This window comes from Pipistrellus kuhlii, unplaced genomic scaffold (assembly GCF_014108245.1).
Source record: "Pipistrellus kuhlii isolate mPipKuh1 unplaced genomic scaffold, mPipKuh1.p scaffold_m20_p_4, whole genome shotgun sequence".
Classification (NCBI taxonomy): domain Eukaryota; kingdom Metazoa; phylum Chordata; class Mammalia; order Chiroptera; family Vespertilionidae; genus Pipistrellus; species Pipistrellus kuhlii.
This window is the reverse complement of record NW_023425540.1, coordinates 46,962,269-46,978,807: the sequence shown is the minus strand read 5'-3', so window position 1 is coordinate 46,978,807 and position 16,539 is coordinate 46,962,269. Positions and strand designations below refer to the sequence as shown.

Here is a 16,539-nt window from a genome sequence, read left to right as displayed (position 1 = left end):
CTGGTTGATGTTTCTCTTTCATCGATGTTTCTAGCTCTCTATCCCTCTCCCTTCCTCTCTGTAAAAAAAAAATCAATAAAATATATTGTATTTAAAAAAAGAATATACTTTAGCCTTCATCAAGGAAAAAAATATGCCTTGTGAATGTCTGAGTGTACTGTGCACATTGAATCAGAATGTCAGAATCTTCTAAATAAATTGTTATTATGGAATAAGGCAGAACTTCAGTTCTGAATTTATATAATTCATTCCATTGTAGGGTTTTTCATTGAAGACTACATATCTCTGCCATAAATTGTACTGAGTATGAACAGCAGAGTCATTTGAGGTTCATTGAAAATATAGGAGAACATCATGTTTCCTGTCCTTTTGTTAAACTTGGCATATTGATTTTTTTTGCACAGCTTGCAGCACAGAAATGTGATATACAGCTATGGCAAGACAAGCTAACCACATGTGAATTTGTTAAGTACTGCTGGATTAGCAGAAATTGCCTGACTGTGCAAATAGCAAGATCTGACTTCTCCAGGAACTCTTTATGACTTAATCAATTAAAATAACAAGTTTTGATTTTATTGCCCAGAATAAATCATTAGCAAAACTCATTTTCTTCAGATCACTCATTTGTAGGATGTTTACATTCATTTCATTTCTGTATTTCAAGCAAAGTAATAACTATGTCAAATTTGAACCAAAAATTGAAAGTCAAATATGGAAAGATAAAGATGTAACAAACATTGCCAATTATTTTAATAATGATTCATATGTTTTGTTAAGAAGGAGATTCAAGGATTTTTGTTTAAATTTGCCATAGATTTTTTTTTTTTAAATACCTCTGTAGTGTTTAGCGCTTTTGTTCCTTTTAGGCTCAAAGGTAGCAAGATTTAGATTTGACTGATACTTTTACTGCATTTAAATATAGAACCTGTGGAGAGGGAGTTCCTAAAGTGGTCTGGTCTGCTCTTCTCTCCTCATCTTATTAAAACCTCCTTGAATGTGTCCATTACACAGTTCACCCTGCCTGACATCAAAGAGTCGAGCTAAAGAAAGGATGAGCTATAACTCAGTCGAATGGGTTGCCCATGGTTTCATAGAAGTGCTAATGCCTTATCTATCAGGTTTATGGAGTTCTCTGTGCTCTTCTGGGAGCAGATAAACCATTGTGTGGTGTGTGCACTGCAGAGCAAAACCGGCAGTCTATCTAAGCCAGGAAATGTCTGGAAAATCATGTACACGTGGTCGTGTTGTCATCTGCCTTTTCAGAAAATACTTAAAAAAAAACAAAAACAAAACTCAATCTCTCTAAATGTAGATTTCTTTTTCAACAAGCAGGATTTTTTTCAAAAAATTTTTCCCAATTTTTTTCTACTTGTTCTCATTACTTTTAAGCAGGTGGGCATCTTATGAGATTGCATGTAAAATTTATTAGAAACAAGTCTTTTAAAATTATCTGGTAAAAGCACAAAGCATGAGTTGTTCCCCTAATAAAAAAGGGGGAAAGGGTCAGAGCAAAGAAGAAAGTGCCACTGGTTTGTGTTAGGTGACACTGTGCCCTGCTTGTCTGATTTGATTACACAGAGCCCCTGAAGCCTCGGGCAAAGCTGATTTTAGCTATAATCAGCTTCTTAACCTTTGGAGAACTAACGTAAACACTACCTAGCAGTGGTTAATTATGTTGCTCTGCTGCACACTACAAAGTGCAAAGGTAAGTGTAGAACTACGGTAACACATGTTGTGACAAAATTTAACAAGATGACTTAAGGGGATAGCAGCAGAATGCAGTTCTATACCTGTGGTAAACTTTAAGTGAATTCAAGATCCTTAAGGATGCTTTTAAAAAAAAAAATTAGCTATAGTTTTTGCTTAAGTTTTACCTGTAAGTGCTGAACATTCACTACTTTTTTTTCCTCTTTACTGTCCTCACGTTTGTACCTTTCACTAAAATCCTCTTTTGAAATCCAAGTGTACTCATATACTTTTCACTCTTTCACTTTCAGAGTAAACAAAAATGATTGCAATGTTTATATAAGTCCTCTCGGTTCACTTTTATAAATAGTAAAAATTCATCAAGGGGAGAATGGAATTTCTTTATAGTTAAATGGAATATTGTGATTATATAGGCAATAGTCTTAACTTTTTTACTTAAAACTGGAGTTCCATTGCGCAGGAATCAGATGTGTCATATGGGAAATTAATGTTAAGGTGATTTTACTGTTCGTAGTTGGTGTAACTCTGGTGTGGCAATGTGACTAATGGGATAGAGAGCCATAACGATTGACTGATATACATATCAAGGCTATCTCCTCTAAGTCATATTTGCTGGGAAAACTCCAATAGGAATATTCTCCTGAGTAAGGATTCCAGGACAATATGGAGGGGATGGTTCAGACTAAAGATTAACTGTTTTTCTTATCTAGGTCATTCCCTCACGAATAACATGAATATGCTACAAGCTTATATTTTGCAGTGTAGTTCATACCGTGGTTACAGTGAGCTTAAAAATTACATGTAAAGAAGTGGATTTGGAGAGGTGGGCTTCTAAGGCCTTTCGCAATTTCTGAGGCATTTGGGGAGCATTCACTGGGCAGCACAGCCAGTTCCATTGGCCAAACTTGGCCACGTGGTAAATAAAGGTGACCTCATTTTAAATAACATAAATTTGCCGAAACTGGTTTGGCTCAATGGATAGAGTGTCGGCTTGGGGACTGAAGGGACCTGGGTTCGATTCCAGACAAAGGCATGTACCTTGGTTGCGGACACATCCCCAGTAGGTGCTGTATAAGAGGCAGCTGATCGATGACTCTCTCTCATCGATGTTTCTAGCTCTCTATCTCTCTCTCTTCCTCTCTGTACAGAATCAATAAAATCAATTAAATAAATAAATAACATAAATTTGTAAACCTAAATGCACCTAATAGGAGTTCAAGTGGTTTTTGTAGCCACATATAAAACTGTGGGATAATTGGAGCCAGATAGCCAATAACTAGACGTTTCTGGACCCTTGCAGAAATGTTTTAACTAAATTGTATTCTCTGTTTTGTAATGGAATTGTTAAAGAAACAATTATATTTAATGGCATGTTGTAGCTATTATAGGTATCTTTTAGACAATATGCTTTTTTGTTTTTGTTTGTTTGTTTGTTTTGTATTAATCCTCTCCTGAGGATATTTTTTTTCCATTGCTTTTCAGAAAGAGTAGAAGGAAGGGAGAGAGAGCGAGAGAGAAACATCAGTGTGAGAGAGACACACCTGATTGCCTCCTGCATGAGCCCTGACCAGGGCCTGAGTCGGGAGGAGCCTGCAACCAAGGTACGTGCCCTTGACCAGAAAGGACCTGGGACCCTTTAGTTTGCAGGCTAACTATCCACTGAGCCAAACCAGCTAGGGCTGGCTTTCTTAATTCCTTTTCATATTGTTCATTACTGATGTAAAGGATTAAATTCATTTTTGCATATGGATTTTCCTGTTCTGTGAGCTTGCTAAAATGTGTTCATGAGTTCTAGAATTTTTTTGGTAAAATCTAGGATTTCCTACATACAGAACCATGTCATCTGTGAACTTTCTTTCTAATATTCATGCCAATTGTTTCTTTTCTTGCCTTACTCCACTGTCTGTAAACTATAGTGTTGATTAGGAGCCGTGAGAGCAAGTCAAGATTCTGAAATTTCCCCTTGAGGATTGTTGTTGCTGATATCTTTTTTCTGTTTTTCATTTGTTTTTGTTTTGTTTTAAAAACATTGCCTGGACTCAATCTGAAGGTCTGTGTGCATGCTGATATTTCTGTATGTTTTTTTTTAATCCTTTTTTTAAAATTATTATTTCAGCGGTAGAACATCAGTCTGTGGACTGAAAGGTCCCAGGTTCGACTCCAGTCGAGGGCATGTACCTTGGTTGCAGGCACATCCCCGGTAGGGGGTGTGCAAGAGGCAGCTGGTCGATGTTTCTCTCTTATCGACGTTTCTAGCTCTCTATCCCTCTCCCTTCCTCTCTGTAAAAAATAAATAAAATATATATTTTTTAAAATAATAATAAAATAAAATAATTATTTTAGTCGGACTTTCTAGAGTTCACTCCTTCACCTGAATAGTTTAAGGGTCAGAGTTCTGTTCAGTTATACCAAGGGAGTGAGGCTCTATGGGTGGGTATATGTGTGAGTTGCAAGGGTATATTCCAAGTTCACACAGTTTCCAAGCCTACTCCAAGCTTTTACTTTGTGCTGGGCTTTCCTGGGACTTCTGTGCCCACACTCAGCCTCCCAGTCAAGCAGATGTGCCAGGGGTTCATCCAGTCCTTCAGGGGCTCTCTCATGCCCAGGCTCTCCCTGTTAAATTTCTGGCTAGTCCACTGGTCTGCCACGCATCCCAACCGAGATCACTCACTACCTCAGAGTAGCAGGACCACAGGTTTTGTGGTTAGTTTCCAATTTTGCTTTATTTACTGGTAACTCCTTTGGGCACCGGATTTTCTCCTACTCCACATCAAGTCAGGCCTCCAGCAGTGAAGCGGCAGGTCTGCTCAGCCAGTCCCACCTGGAGACACGGCTGTGCCAGCAGGCTACCTGCCACATGCTGCCGCTGTGCTGCCCTAGTCGGCGGTTTTCATGAAAACACTTCTCAGTGTGATGTTTGCTTTTATTTGATTTCTACACTGCTCACCTGGTTGTACTGGACAGTTTTGTTGACGTTTTTAGTATTTGGGAGAGGATTTGTCTCACCATCCTTTCTGGAAGTCCTACTTGAGTTCTTTTTGTAAGCCACCATCCTTTTTTGGAACAAGGCAAAACATTAAATACATAAATTTAAAAAGAAGTAAATACATAACATTAATACAGAATAAGATAAAAAAAAAAAAGAAAAGCAGGCAAAGGTAAAGGAAATATAAAAATAGGAAAATAAATTACTTATGAAGCCACAATAATTTTTAACTCCTATAACAGATTGTCCAGTGTGCTTAGGAACGGAAGTTATCTTGGTCTTGCAACAGGTAATTTTACTCTGCCAGAAAATCCAATGACCTTTCTCTCCTTGGGACATCAAAATGGGTTTGGGGGGATATGTATCTGATGTATATATTCAGTTGGATCAAAATGCTACCCTAGGATCCTTTTTGTTTCACTTCATTTTGTTTTCTTACAAAGGCCAGATCCTAAAACTTGTACAACTTTAAGTTGTAGGAAGGCCTGAGAAAATGTGTAGTGAAAGAAACTGCCAGATTGAAGGTTTCTTAAGTGCTACTGTCCCAAATCACTAGGCACACTTGAAACCAGTAATTCTCCTCAGAATACACACTCTTAGTGTGACTGTTATCTTCAGGTGGCAGAGCATATGTGTTAACACCAAAAAGCGTTGGGTGGCAAAGGGAGGGTATTCAACGTGTTGTGACCTATTGTTATTTTTAATGTTTTTCTTATAGTTGCTTAGTTCCGGCCAAAAGCAGACTAACTAAAATATTTTCAAATCTTAAGGGCAAAAAATGGTTCCAAATAAGTTGTGCCATTTTATTTTATTTAACACATGAAACAAGGTTATGAGACCAGGATTTCCCATACAGGAAAAATACAGTGATATCTTACGTAACTGAAATCCAGGGAGTGGGCTCCTCTTCACATGGATTTTCTGTTTAAATTGTCATTAGTCCTTGAAGCATTGCAGTGACTTTTCCTTTTTCCTTTTATAGCAATCTGTTTCCTCCATAGGAAATAGCTGCTTAGGTATGGCTAGCAAATAGGTATGGTTAGCAACCACCACGTAGTATTTTCCAAGAAGTATATTTCTTAATACGTGATTCAAAGTTATCATCTGTGTCTTACTCATAATTTAGGCCTAAATTGAGGAATTATAAATTCAAACACCAACTGATGAGTTAAATATAAGAGTGCAAGTTCAGTGTTGTCAGATTTTTCAGTTTTCCCAAAGAAGGCAGAATCTGTATCATTACTTGAAATCTCTCTTATTTTAGTGTTATAACTAACAAGTTTTCAAAACTATTATATGTCAGATAAAACAAGTACATCCAGGTCAGGCCGATAGCAGCCAGTTTGTGACCTCAGGGAAGAAAGACTAGTCAGAACCTGTTCTGACAACAGCCTCTGCCTGGTTTCCTGTTCATCATGTATCTCTTGCTCATAAAAGAAATCATAACATGCTCCCCAAATGGCGGTCTCCCTGGTTTTATTGTGGAATCATCATGCAGTGTGTGTTAGTGGAAAATGCACTAAACCAGTGGTCGGCAAACTCATTAATCAATAGAACCAAATATCAACAGTACAATTGAAATTTCTTTTGAGAGCCAAAATTTTTAACTTATAACGCCACTTCTTCAAAATAGACTCGCCCAGGCGGTGGTATTTTGTGGAAGAGCCACACTCTAGGGGCCAAAGAGCTGCATGTAGCTCTCGAGCCGCAGTTTGCCAACCACTGCACAAAACTAACCATACATAAACCTAAACCTTGGTTCTGCAGCAGATATCTCTAAAGTCCTTTTTTACATCAACCAGGCCATGATCTAAGCACATTAAATGTATTGACTCATTTATTTCTAGTTTGGGTTTTTTGTTTTAAAAGTTTTATGATGTTAGGTCAGTCATTTAACTTCTGTAGACGTTTCCTCACTTAAAAGAACATAGGATTGGAAACATATAGGATTGATCTAGACAATCTGTAAGAACTCTTTAATCATGAAAATTCTTTTACCTAGTAAACAAAAATAATTGTCAACCAGACTATAGTGTTAATTTGAATGGGTTTATAGCACATTATCACATATAACACAATAGTAGTAAATGTATATGATCTACAATTCATTTAAATTCCTTTGATAATAAGTATCATGCTATGAAGATTTTACTTAACTTGTGAAAGAACTTTAGTATACACTAACCATGGGGTAAAAAGGGCCTAGACACTATCCTGAAGAAGCTTATTATCTCACTAAGACAAAGCATCCTACAATGGAAATTTAGATTAAGCATAAAATTGATACCTAGATGTGGGTTATACCCAGCCAGGCTTTATATTCTAAGGTTCTCAGAATGAATGTATGAGTATGTGTCATGTGTTTATGGAAGTGAGACTTAAAAAAGGGGAAGATCTTAAATGAAAGGTCCAGGGGTCCCTTCAGGATAGAAAAAAATGTCTCGTAAGTTATAAATAAGTATGTTATCATGTCCAAAAAATAGAAGGTGTTGCCTTCATTGTGCTTCTTGTACTGTGAGAAATTTTACAGAAAAGTCAAGATAATTATTTTAATGCACTTCCCAACATTTACTGTTATGAAGGCGGATGACTATAATAATAAAGTATCCCAGTGCTACTCTTGTGACTTTAACAGGAAACAAGCACTTAAGTTGTAGTTGTTAATTTATTTTGTTTGCTGTTACTCAGATGATTCAAGAAAAAAAAGGTACATGGAAGCGATGAAGTGAATGTGGCAAAATATTAACAATTATTGAACCTAGGGGACAAGTATATAGGCAATCATTTTACTATTATAACTCTGATAGGTCTAAATATTTTTACAGTAAAAGGGAGGGAATAAAATAGTGGAGAAAACCTTAAAGAAAAAGTTCTTCAAATAAAATTAAAATATATTAAAATCAAATGTACTATACTAATTATAAAATAGATAAGAAAGTAATTAGATGCTTTCTGAATACTTTGGTAAGTTTAGTGCATTTCAAACTTTCAAAATCTTAAGTGGATCTTGCTTTGTATCCCATAGGCAGAATAAAAGACTGTTTTTGCAAAACCAGAAGGATAAATATGAATCCTTCACTTATTTATTTATTTGATAATTTAAATCTCTCTCTACATTTTGGTAAGATTTTTTTTACTTCTCTAAAGCAAAGCAGAGTTGCTCAGCTTCTAGTGAATTTGGGGTAAAGTATATTTATTCCCTCGTTTTTCTCTTGTTTTGTTTTGGCAGATTTGTAAATATATACTTATGATAACATGCTTAACTATCCAGATGATTCAGTAATCATGTCAGGGAGGCAAGCCTAATCAAACAAATATAGGAATTTTATGAGATTTAAGAAGAGCACCTATGGTACCATCCAATTTTTAATTTTAGCAGGAACTTATTTCACTAATATCTTTCTTCCCCAGAATTATAATAAATAAAATGAAAAAGAATTCTGGCCACATTTTTAATTTAAGTAGAATTCATATAACATAAAATCATCATTGTATTCATTGTATCCATTTAAATTATACGATTCAATGACTTCTAAAACATTTACAATTTTGTGTACCCATTAAGCAGGCATTGCCCTCTTCCCAGCCCTCACAACCACTAATTTGCTTTGTGTCTCTATAGATTTGCCTATTTTAGACATTTCTATAAATGAAGTTATACAATATGTGGCTTCTTGTGGCTGGCTTCTTTCACTTAGCATGTTTTCAAGGTTTGCCCATGTTGTAGCACTTTATCAGTTCTTCATTCTTTTTTTATTGGCAAATAATATTCTATTTTCTGAGTATACCACATTTTGTTTATCCATTCATCAGTTGATGGACATTGAGTTGTTTCCACTTTTTTACTATTATGAATAATGCTTCTTTGAACATTCATGCATAAGTTTTTATTTGGGCAACTGTTTATACTATAGTTCTCTTGACTATATTGGTGTACCTAGGAATGGAATTGCTGGGTCATATAGTAATTTTATGTTTAATTTTTTGAGAAATCACCAAACTTTTTCTAGCCACATTTTATTTATTTATATATATATATAACAACAACTATATATATATATGTATGTATGTATGTATATATATACATATATATATATATATATATATATATATATATATAGAGAGAGAGAGAGAGAGAGAGAGAGAGAGAGAGAGTTGTTGTTGATTTAAGAGAGAAAGGTAGAGGGATAAAGGGAAACATCAATGATGAGAGAGAATGAATCATTGATTGGCTGCCTCCTGAACTGGGGATCAAGCAAGTGCCCTGGATTGGAATCAAACCTGGGACCCTTCAGTCCACAGGCCAATGCTCTAACCACTGAGCCAAACCAATTAGGGCACTGAGCACATTTTTAATATAAGGTTTTAAGGCCAGTTTTTAGGAAGAGGACCTTAGAAATTAAGAACTTCCAAAAAAAAATTTAGCAAGTAATCTCAATTACAAAGTTATTTGAGTTCAACTCTCTCTTTTGGCATAACTAAGAATTTCTGTGCTTGCTTAATTGGAGGGCTTTTATTCTATGCTCTGACCAATAAGTGGTTAGTTGAAAAATATGAGGATGGGGGAAGGGTGGTTACTAGAGTTTGAGTATTTAAAATACATTTTTTCCCAATTTTTTGTCTTTAATTAAAGAGGACACATACTTTACCCAAGAACTTGGAAGCATAATCTCAGGAAGTTTCAGACCCTAATCTGATATGCCTTAAAATAGTTGTAAATTAGGGAGGTGTCTTCCAAGTGCTCAGTAACTGTTTTAAACTTTCTAGTGTGTTCCCGAGGGGGGAACTATCAACACATCTCCATTAGAATCCATGCCAAAATACTTCTCAACACTGCTAACCCTTTATATTTAAAATTCTTGTACTATTAAAATTTCTGAGATATTCTTTGAGAAATAAATACTGGACCTTTTAATGGTATCTATGCTTTGAGGTTTGAGCCTATGGTTAGCTTTCCCGATAGAGCTGAAATATTGTGTACTTGGAATTAAGCCAAATCTCCCAGTTGCATGCATTCAACTTATGCATCCAAGTCCTGGCATTTGAATGGTCTTTTTCCTTCATCAGAATACATCTAGCTTGAAGAAAATAACACTTTCCATTAAAACTTGCCTCTTTCCTCTCCTTCCCCTTTTCACCCCTAAGTAGATGCCTTCACATTGTGTACCTTCAATTCTTGGAGGAGAACAGGCATCTTGATATTTTCCAACTCAGGAAGATTATCCTTAAATAATCAGGCCTTGGGATCCACAGAAGAGCTTTGGGGAGTTCTCTAAGCCCTTTGAAATTCTGTGTTGGGTTGGAGTTATAGAGAGAGGAACCCAAGCTTTTATCATATTCTCAACGAGTGAAGTTGTGCTGGTTATAACAGTGGCCTGGAAACCAGAGAAGGAGATGCCCTTCCTGTGGTGCCAGGACACATGGGATGGTGTGTGGTTGAAGCATGAGTATCTTCAGCCAGGCTGTCACCTGCAGAGTCACAGTGGTAAGGACCAATGATGCTGGGTTATAAGGTCACTGCAAGTCACACTGCCTACTTGGGCAGATGTAAGAGAAAGATGGGTTTTCTCCGTTTGACTGGCTTGTCCATACTTACAGACATTCTCATTTTTAGAAATAAAAACAGATCTTTAAGAAAACTTATCGTTCTCTTGAGTGTTTTTGTTATCTTCAATCATATGCATGTCCCCTAGCAGGTGTCCTTAAATAGATTGAAGGGAGATATCAGTAAGGACTGTTAAGATGCCACTTTCAGTGGAGGACTACAGTACACTGCCACTCAGAGTAGAGCACTAGCTTAGCTTATCATTTCTGGACCTTCGAGAGCTCCTGGAGACCTCACCCAAAGCTCACCAGCTCTGCAACCCTGGAGCAACTGAGAGACCTCAGGGGTTCTGGGCAATCAAGTGGAGCTGCTGAAAGGGAGCCGTTTTCCAGGGGAGATGCTTGTGAACCTGGAGATGTCTTCTAGGAATGGGTTAAGGACTATGGGACTGTTAGGACACAGAGATGGACCAGCCAGAGGTAAGGGTAGGTGGGAAAGAATTGTTTTTTAATTGACTAATGAAACTATTTTTTAAAAAACATGAAAATATTGTTGAACTTGGACAAAGATATATACAATAGATATGTGTCCGGCATGTATTGGGGGTGGGGGAGAGCAGTGGTAAGATATGTACACACATAATTAATTTAATTTAAAAAATAAATACATAAATAAATAGATATGTGTCCAAATCCCTCTGATACATCTGGGAACCCCAGAGGTGAAATGGGCATATTTAAAAAGGAACAGAGCAACACTGGACTGAGAGGTAAGACAACCAAGTTCTTCCTCCACTCCACCTCTACCCAGCCCAACCCCATTAGCAGTCCTGGCTTTCTCCTTTCTTCATTGATTCAAAAAATATTTACAGAGCCCTCTTAGATATCAGATACTGTTCTAGATGCTAGGGATTTGCAGTGAAAGGGATAAACACAATTTCTGTTGCAAAGAGCTTCAGTTTTAGAAGAGAAAATAGATTACATACATACATATACATATACATATACATACACATACACATACACATACACATATACATATACATATATATAAAGTCAGTGACCAGAATGCCAGAATGACTGACTGGTCACTATGATGCCCACTGTGGCCAGTGAACTGGCCCAATTTGGGGGTGGGGCCAGTAGCCAACCTCCTACAGCCCCTTCCCCCAGCCATCTCTACCCTGATCTGCCCCCCACACCAATCGGGGCTGAGTCTGGCCAGCTAACCTCTCACGGCCCCTCCCCCAGCCACTGACTCCCAATTGGCCCCCCACACCTCATTTGGCCGTGGGGCCAATCAGCCCACTGCCCACAGCTCCTCCCCATGGCCAGCCCCATCTCCAATCAGCCCTCTCCTCCCCTCAGTCAGCTCGGCCCTGATGGGGGCAGGCTAGCCAGCCAACCTCCCTCTGTCTCCTTCTACCAATAGGCCTGGCCCTGATCAGCCCCATTTGGGGCCAGGTTGTCCAGACCCCCCCCCCCCGCCGTGCATGAATTCATGCACTAGGCCTCTAGTCTATATATATAAAAGCCTAAGCGACCATTCGACCAATAGCCATAACATGCACTGACCACCAGGGGGCAGATGCTCAGTGCACAGGCATGGAAACATGGAACAGAGGGAAGGGGGAGGGGTGTGGGAAGAGATTAATCAAAGATCTTATATGCACCGGTGGGGTCCCAGATTGTGAGAGGGCACAGGCCAGCCTGAGGGACCCCAGTGGTGCATGAATCTGTGCACCAGGCCTCTAAATAGGTAGAAATAGATATAATGTTTTACATAGATGTGTTAAGATTAAGAGAAAAAAGAATGAAAACCTGATAGATACAGACATCAGTATGATAATTACCAGAGGGAAAGGGGGGTGGGGCCAGGTGGAAGAGGGTAAAGGGGGATAATGGTGATGGGAGGAGACTAGATTTTAAATAGTAAACACATAATACGATCGATAGATAGATAGATAGATAGATAGATAGATGATATACTATAGAATTTTACATATGAAACATATAGCTTACTAACCAATGTAATTCTAATAAAGTCAATAAAAATATTTTTTTTTAAATTAAGTAGGCTAAACAGTGTGAGAATGGCTGGTGGGGGCTCATTGGGATATTTCAGATAAGGTTGTCAGGAAAGGTCTCTGAGAAGTTCCTTGGCTTATTGTTGGACCTTTTGGAGGTTCAATCTCTTCATATATGAAACAAGAGCATTGCTAGGTAGCTGCAAAATTGTGTGATTTCTTTAAAGAATATATTTTTGGGTCAAATAATCTGTTGTATGTAGAAGTTATGGTCTTTGTTGTCCATTGATCTCAGAATGTAATAAAAATGTCCATCGATTCCCAAGGTTTAATTTCATTTTACATTTGAGGAATTTAAACTGAGAGTTAAATGCCTTTCCAAAGATTGCATAATAGTAAAACAGGGATTAGAGCTTTCAATTCCTGCCATTCTCAGTCTGAAATTTCCACCTCACTATGTGATATAATAACTGGAGTTGAAATGTCAGGGCAGTTCAAAGTAGATTAGAGATGTGTAAGCTATGATAGACTAAAATATTTACAAATAAGGGGTTGGATAAGTATGTCCCACTGCACTCATTTATGACAGGCTAGTAAGCCATGTGATATGCTTTAAACCAGTAAAATAGCACACACACCCCAAGAAAAATCTATAATTTTAATCAAAAGTTTGTTTCAGTCATTGAAATTCTGTTATTGCTGCTTACAAACATTAAAGTCAATCAAAACATCAGTAGCTTTGCAAAATCAATATTTTTAATATGTTTGCATTGCAATGCTGCAGATTTTTGGCTAATGGATCGCACCCATATTGATTTCCATGGGAAATGTTAGTCTGATTCTGAAATAATTTTTTAAAAACATAGGGATTATTGGTTTAGAATTTTGAAGGAGATAGAAACGTAAAAATTGGTTATTGACTAAATTACTTGGGGTGAGTGAACCTTGGGCACTTGCAATAAACTTGGTAGCGCTCAGTCATTCCTGAATACTACCTCAGTCCCTTAAACTGAAAATCAATCAATAACCTATTATAACAATGCAAATTGTGGTGAAATATCATACTAGGCATGTGAGAATCACATTTTATCAAAACAGATATGCATAAGCATATGTATGGGCGTATTGAAAACGTCAACTGAAACATAGTGATTGATTTTGACTTTGAAATTCCTGTAGAAGATAGTTTGAGTAGCATTTTTAAAGAGATAAACTGCTACAAAATAAGAGCAAAAAGAAGCATACAATTATTCTATGAACAATAATGAAAGTACAAACACTACAGCATGTCAAATGACAGATTCTGTTATTTTGATTCAGAGCAAAATTACAATTGTTACTCTGTTCTCAAAGCATTGCAGTAATGTATGCAAGCATTAGATTAGATACACACACATTCCCCACAATAGGAATCTATTGCACATTACATTTTCTTGTTTTTCAGCCTTTCATTAGGAGAGCCATATTTCCATCTAGAAAGTTTACTCTGTATTTTCATTTGGTTACCATTATAAATTTATGAATTCTTTATCTCTCAGAGGCAATTTCATGTCTTAGAACATTTTGTAATGTCTCAATAAAAATTCAGACCAGTATAATAGTGCTTAGAAATAGCAGTTACAGATTTTGCTGTATATTTTTATTTACTTAACTTTAAAAACTGTCATTTATATATTATGGAAACATTTGCTTTGAGGGGGACATGGGATTAAGTTAAAAGATAGAACTGAAAATTAGGAATCAGAACTGTTGAATTTTGTTGCCATCTCTATAAGCCTGATCAATATTTCCTTTGGTAATAAGTTGAGCTCTCTTTATAAGTAGAAAATTTATCATGAATCTTTTCATTGTGATAGGTGATAACACTAATACAATCACATTGTCGGTCCTTTTCAATTTAGTGTTAATCTGATCGCCATCTTTGCCAAATTTCTTTCATCCTATTCTGACCTCTTTTTTACCTTTATCATTATAACTAGCATAACTCCCATATTCAGTTGATCAAATCTTATTTCTTTCTATTCCATTTGAAATTTTACCTAAATGTGACTTTTCTCAAACATTTTCTGTCTCTAGCATCAGCGAGGCTGTGAGGACATTGGTTTTGATGGATCAAACCTTCAGAGTGATTTAGGAGACAGGATGCTTCACTGTTCTAATGTTACATACATTATACCTGAAAACAGCCAAGTTACACAGTACATATATTTACTTGTAAGCTGTATAAATAGTCATATAGTCTCTGCTCAGTCATTCATGGCTTTCTGCTATAGGTATTATTAGACAAGTACCCACGGTCTTAAAAATGATTAGATTCTAATTCCCTAGCCTGCTGTCTTCCACATTTTCATATACAATTGTTCTTCCAATTGTTTGTCTTTCTAAGAATTCCAACTGGAATTTGTGTCACTTGTCATTGTCAGAAAATGTTGTTTCTTCAACGGAGAGAAATTTGTGCGATCCCCAGTTAGAATTGCCAGTTGTCTGGTCAGGGAGCTGGCATGATGAAAATGGGAAATCATCAACTCTTAGAAACCCAGCAGAGTGAATGCTAGTTCTGCAAAGCTCCACAGCCCACTCCCCCACCCACACATGCCTCTGCTCAGAGCCCATCTGGATTTGTCACCTAGAGCAGCCTGTACTCAAAATGCTTACCATCTGACAGCTCCCTGGTAACCTGGACGAAGGCATGTGATTTGTAATTGGATCCAAAACGCCCCTGGTGATTTTACTGACTCTAAGCGAAAGCCAGGCCACCATCTCTCTGGGAAGGTAGTGTTGGAGAGTAGGGGTGGGCTCTGGAGGACACATTTTTAAATGTATTTATGGAATTTGAACATTTGACAAAATCTAGTAGAAAGCACTCAAATTAAAAAAGGCTGCTCTCTATTGGAGAATATCAGAAGACGCGAGAGGTTTCCAAAGAGCTGCTGCTAGTGCAAATTTGTTACATTAATGGGTTAGTGAAAACCAGTGTCAGAAGTTCATGCCACAGTATGAACAAGATGATTTGATTTTAATTTTTAAACAAACCAGACTTTCTGAATTCTAGGTCATGCTGATAAAAAAAAAAAAAAAAAAAAAACTCATTCTATAATCACACTATTCAGATAATCCACAACAAGCCTCACCTATAAGCAGCTGGAAAATACCCAGACGACTTTATTTATTAGCGAAGTGTTACCCAAGCATGCTGCTCAGAGAGTATGTGAGATACTGGTTAAGAGTAAGCCTCGGGAACCGTACTGCCTGAGTTCATATCCTTTCTCTGCCACTTCCTATCTCAGCGAGTTCTGACAACCTCCCTGCGCTTCTACTCCTTCCCATATAACCTGACAACGATAATGAGACATACCTCACAGGTTTTGCAATCCTTTCTGATATCTATGCTGTCAGGGGCTGAAAGAAAACACTTTAATCTTAGGTAGTTTTCTCTCTAAAAAAAACATCTTCTGCCCTCTGTCCCCATGGCACCCTCCACCACCTCTACCATCATGCATAGTACTGTTAGTTCCACTAAACTAAGCTTCCTGAGGATGAAAACTATCTATCTTTTCATCATTATTGCTTTAATGCCTAGCATATAGTTTGTACTTTACAAATAATTACTATTAGGTCTAGTAATAATTAATGTCGTTTTCTAATACTTTTTTTTAAATCGAATTTATTTAAACAATACAACAAAATTTAATCAACAATATAGTTGCCGTTGTTTTCTACTACTTGTGCCCAATGCTCAGGAAGCACTTTAATCCCTCTGTTGTAAAATTCTTGTGATTTTGATGCAAAAAATTCGGTCAATGCATTTTTGAGGCATTCTTCATTATTAAATTTTTTTCCAAGAAAAAAGTTTTGCAAAGAACAAAACAAATGGTAATCGGAAGGGGCAATATCAGGAGAATATGCAGGTTGAGGGAGAATTTCCCATTCCAACTGGCACAGTTTTTCAGCAGTGATTCTTGTAGTATGCGGTCGTGCGTTATCGTGGTGAAGAATTACGCCCTTCCGATTAATCAGCGCGGGTTCTTTTTCTCTTAAAGCTTGGGCTAACCTTTCCAATTGGGCACTATACACTGCACTTGTAATGGTTTGGATAGATGGTAAAAGTTCATAATGAAGAATTCCTTTAAAATTCCACCAAACACACAACATCACTTTTTTCGCATGCAAGTCAGGTTTTGGCGTGGGCTGTGGAGCCTCATTTTTGTCCAACCATTGAGGCCACCTTTTCAAATTAACAGACAGCACCCATTTTTCATCTCCGGTAACAATTTG

At 37.2% G+C, this 16,539-nt stretch overlaps 1 protein-coding gene across 4 annotated transcripts in view; it reads left to right on the top strand.

Annotated features, from left to right (window-relative positions):
• The window catches only part of FAM172A (family with sequence similarity 172 member A), a 338,830-nt gene that overhangs the window by 260,847 nt on the left and 61,444 nt on the right, over positions 1–16,539 (top strand). Inside the window, exon 11 of one of the 4 annotated variants that reach the window (XM_045571736.1) lies at positions 405–601. The exons of the other annotated variants lie outside the window; for them this stretch is intronic. Within the exon in view, the coding sequence (XP_045427692.1) occupies positions 405–424 (20 nt within the window). The 3' untranslated portion in view covers positions 425–601. Of the gene's footprint in view, positions 1–404; positions 602–16,539 lie in introns of those variants that run through there. 4 annotated transcript variants of the gene reach the window in all.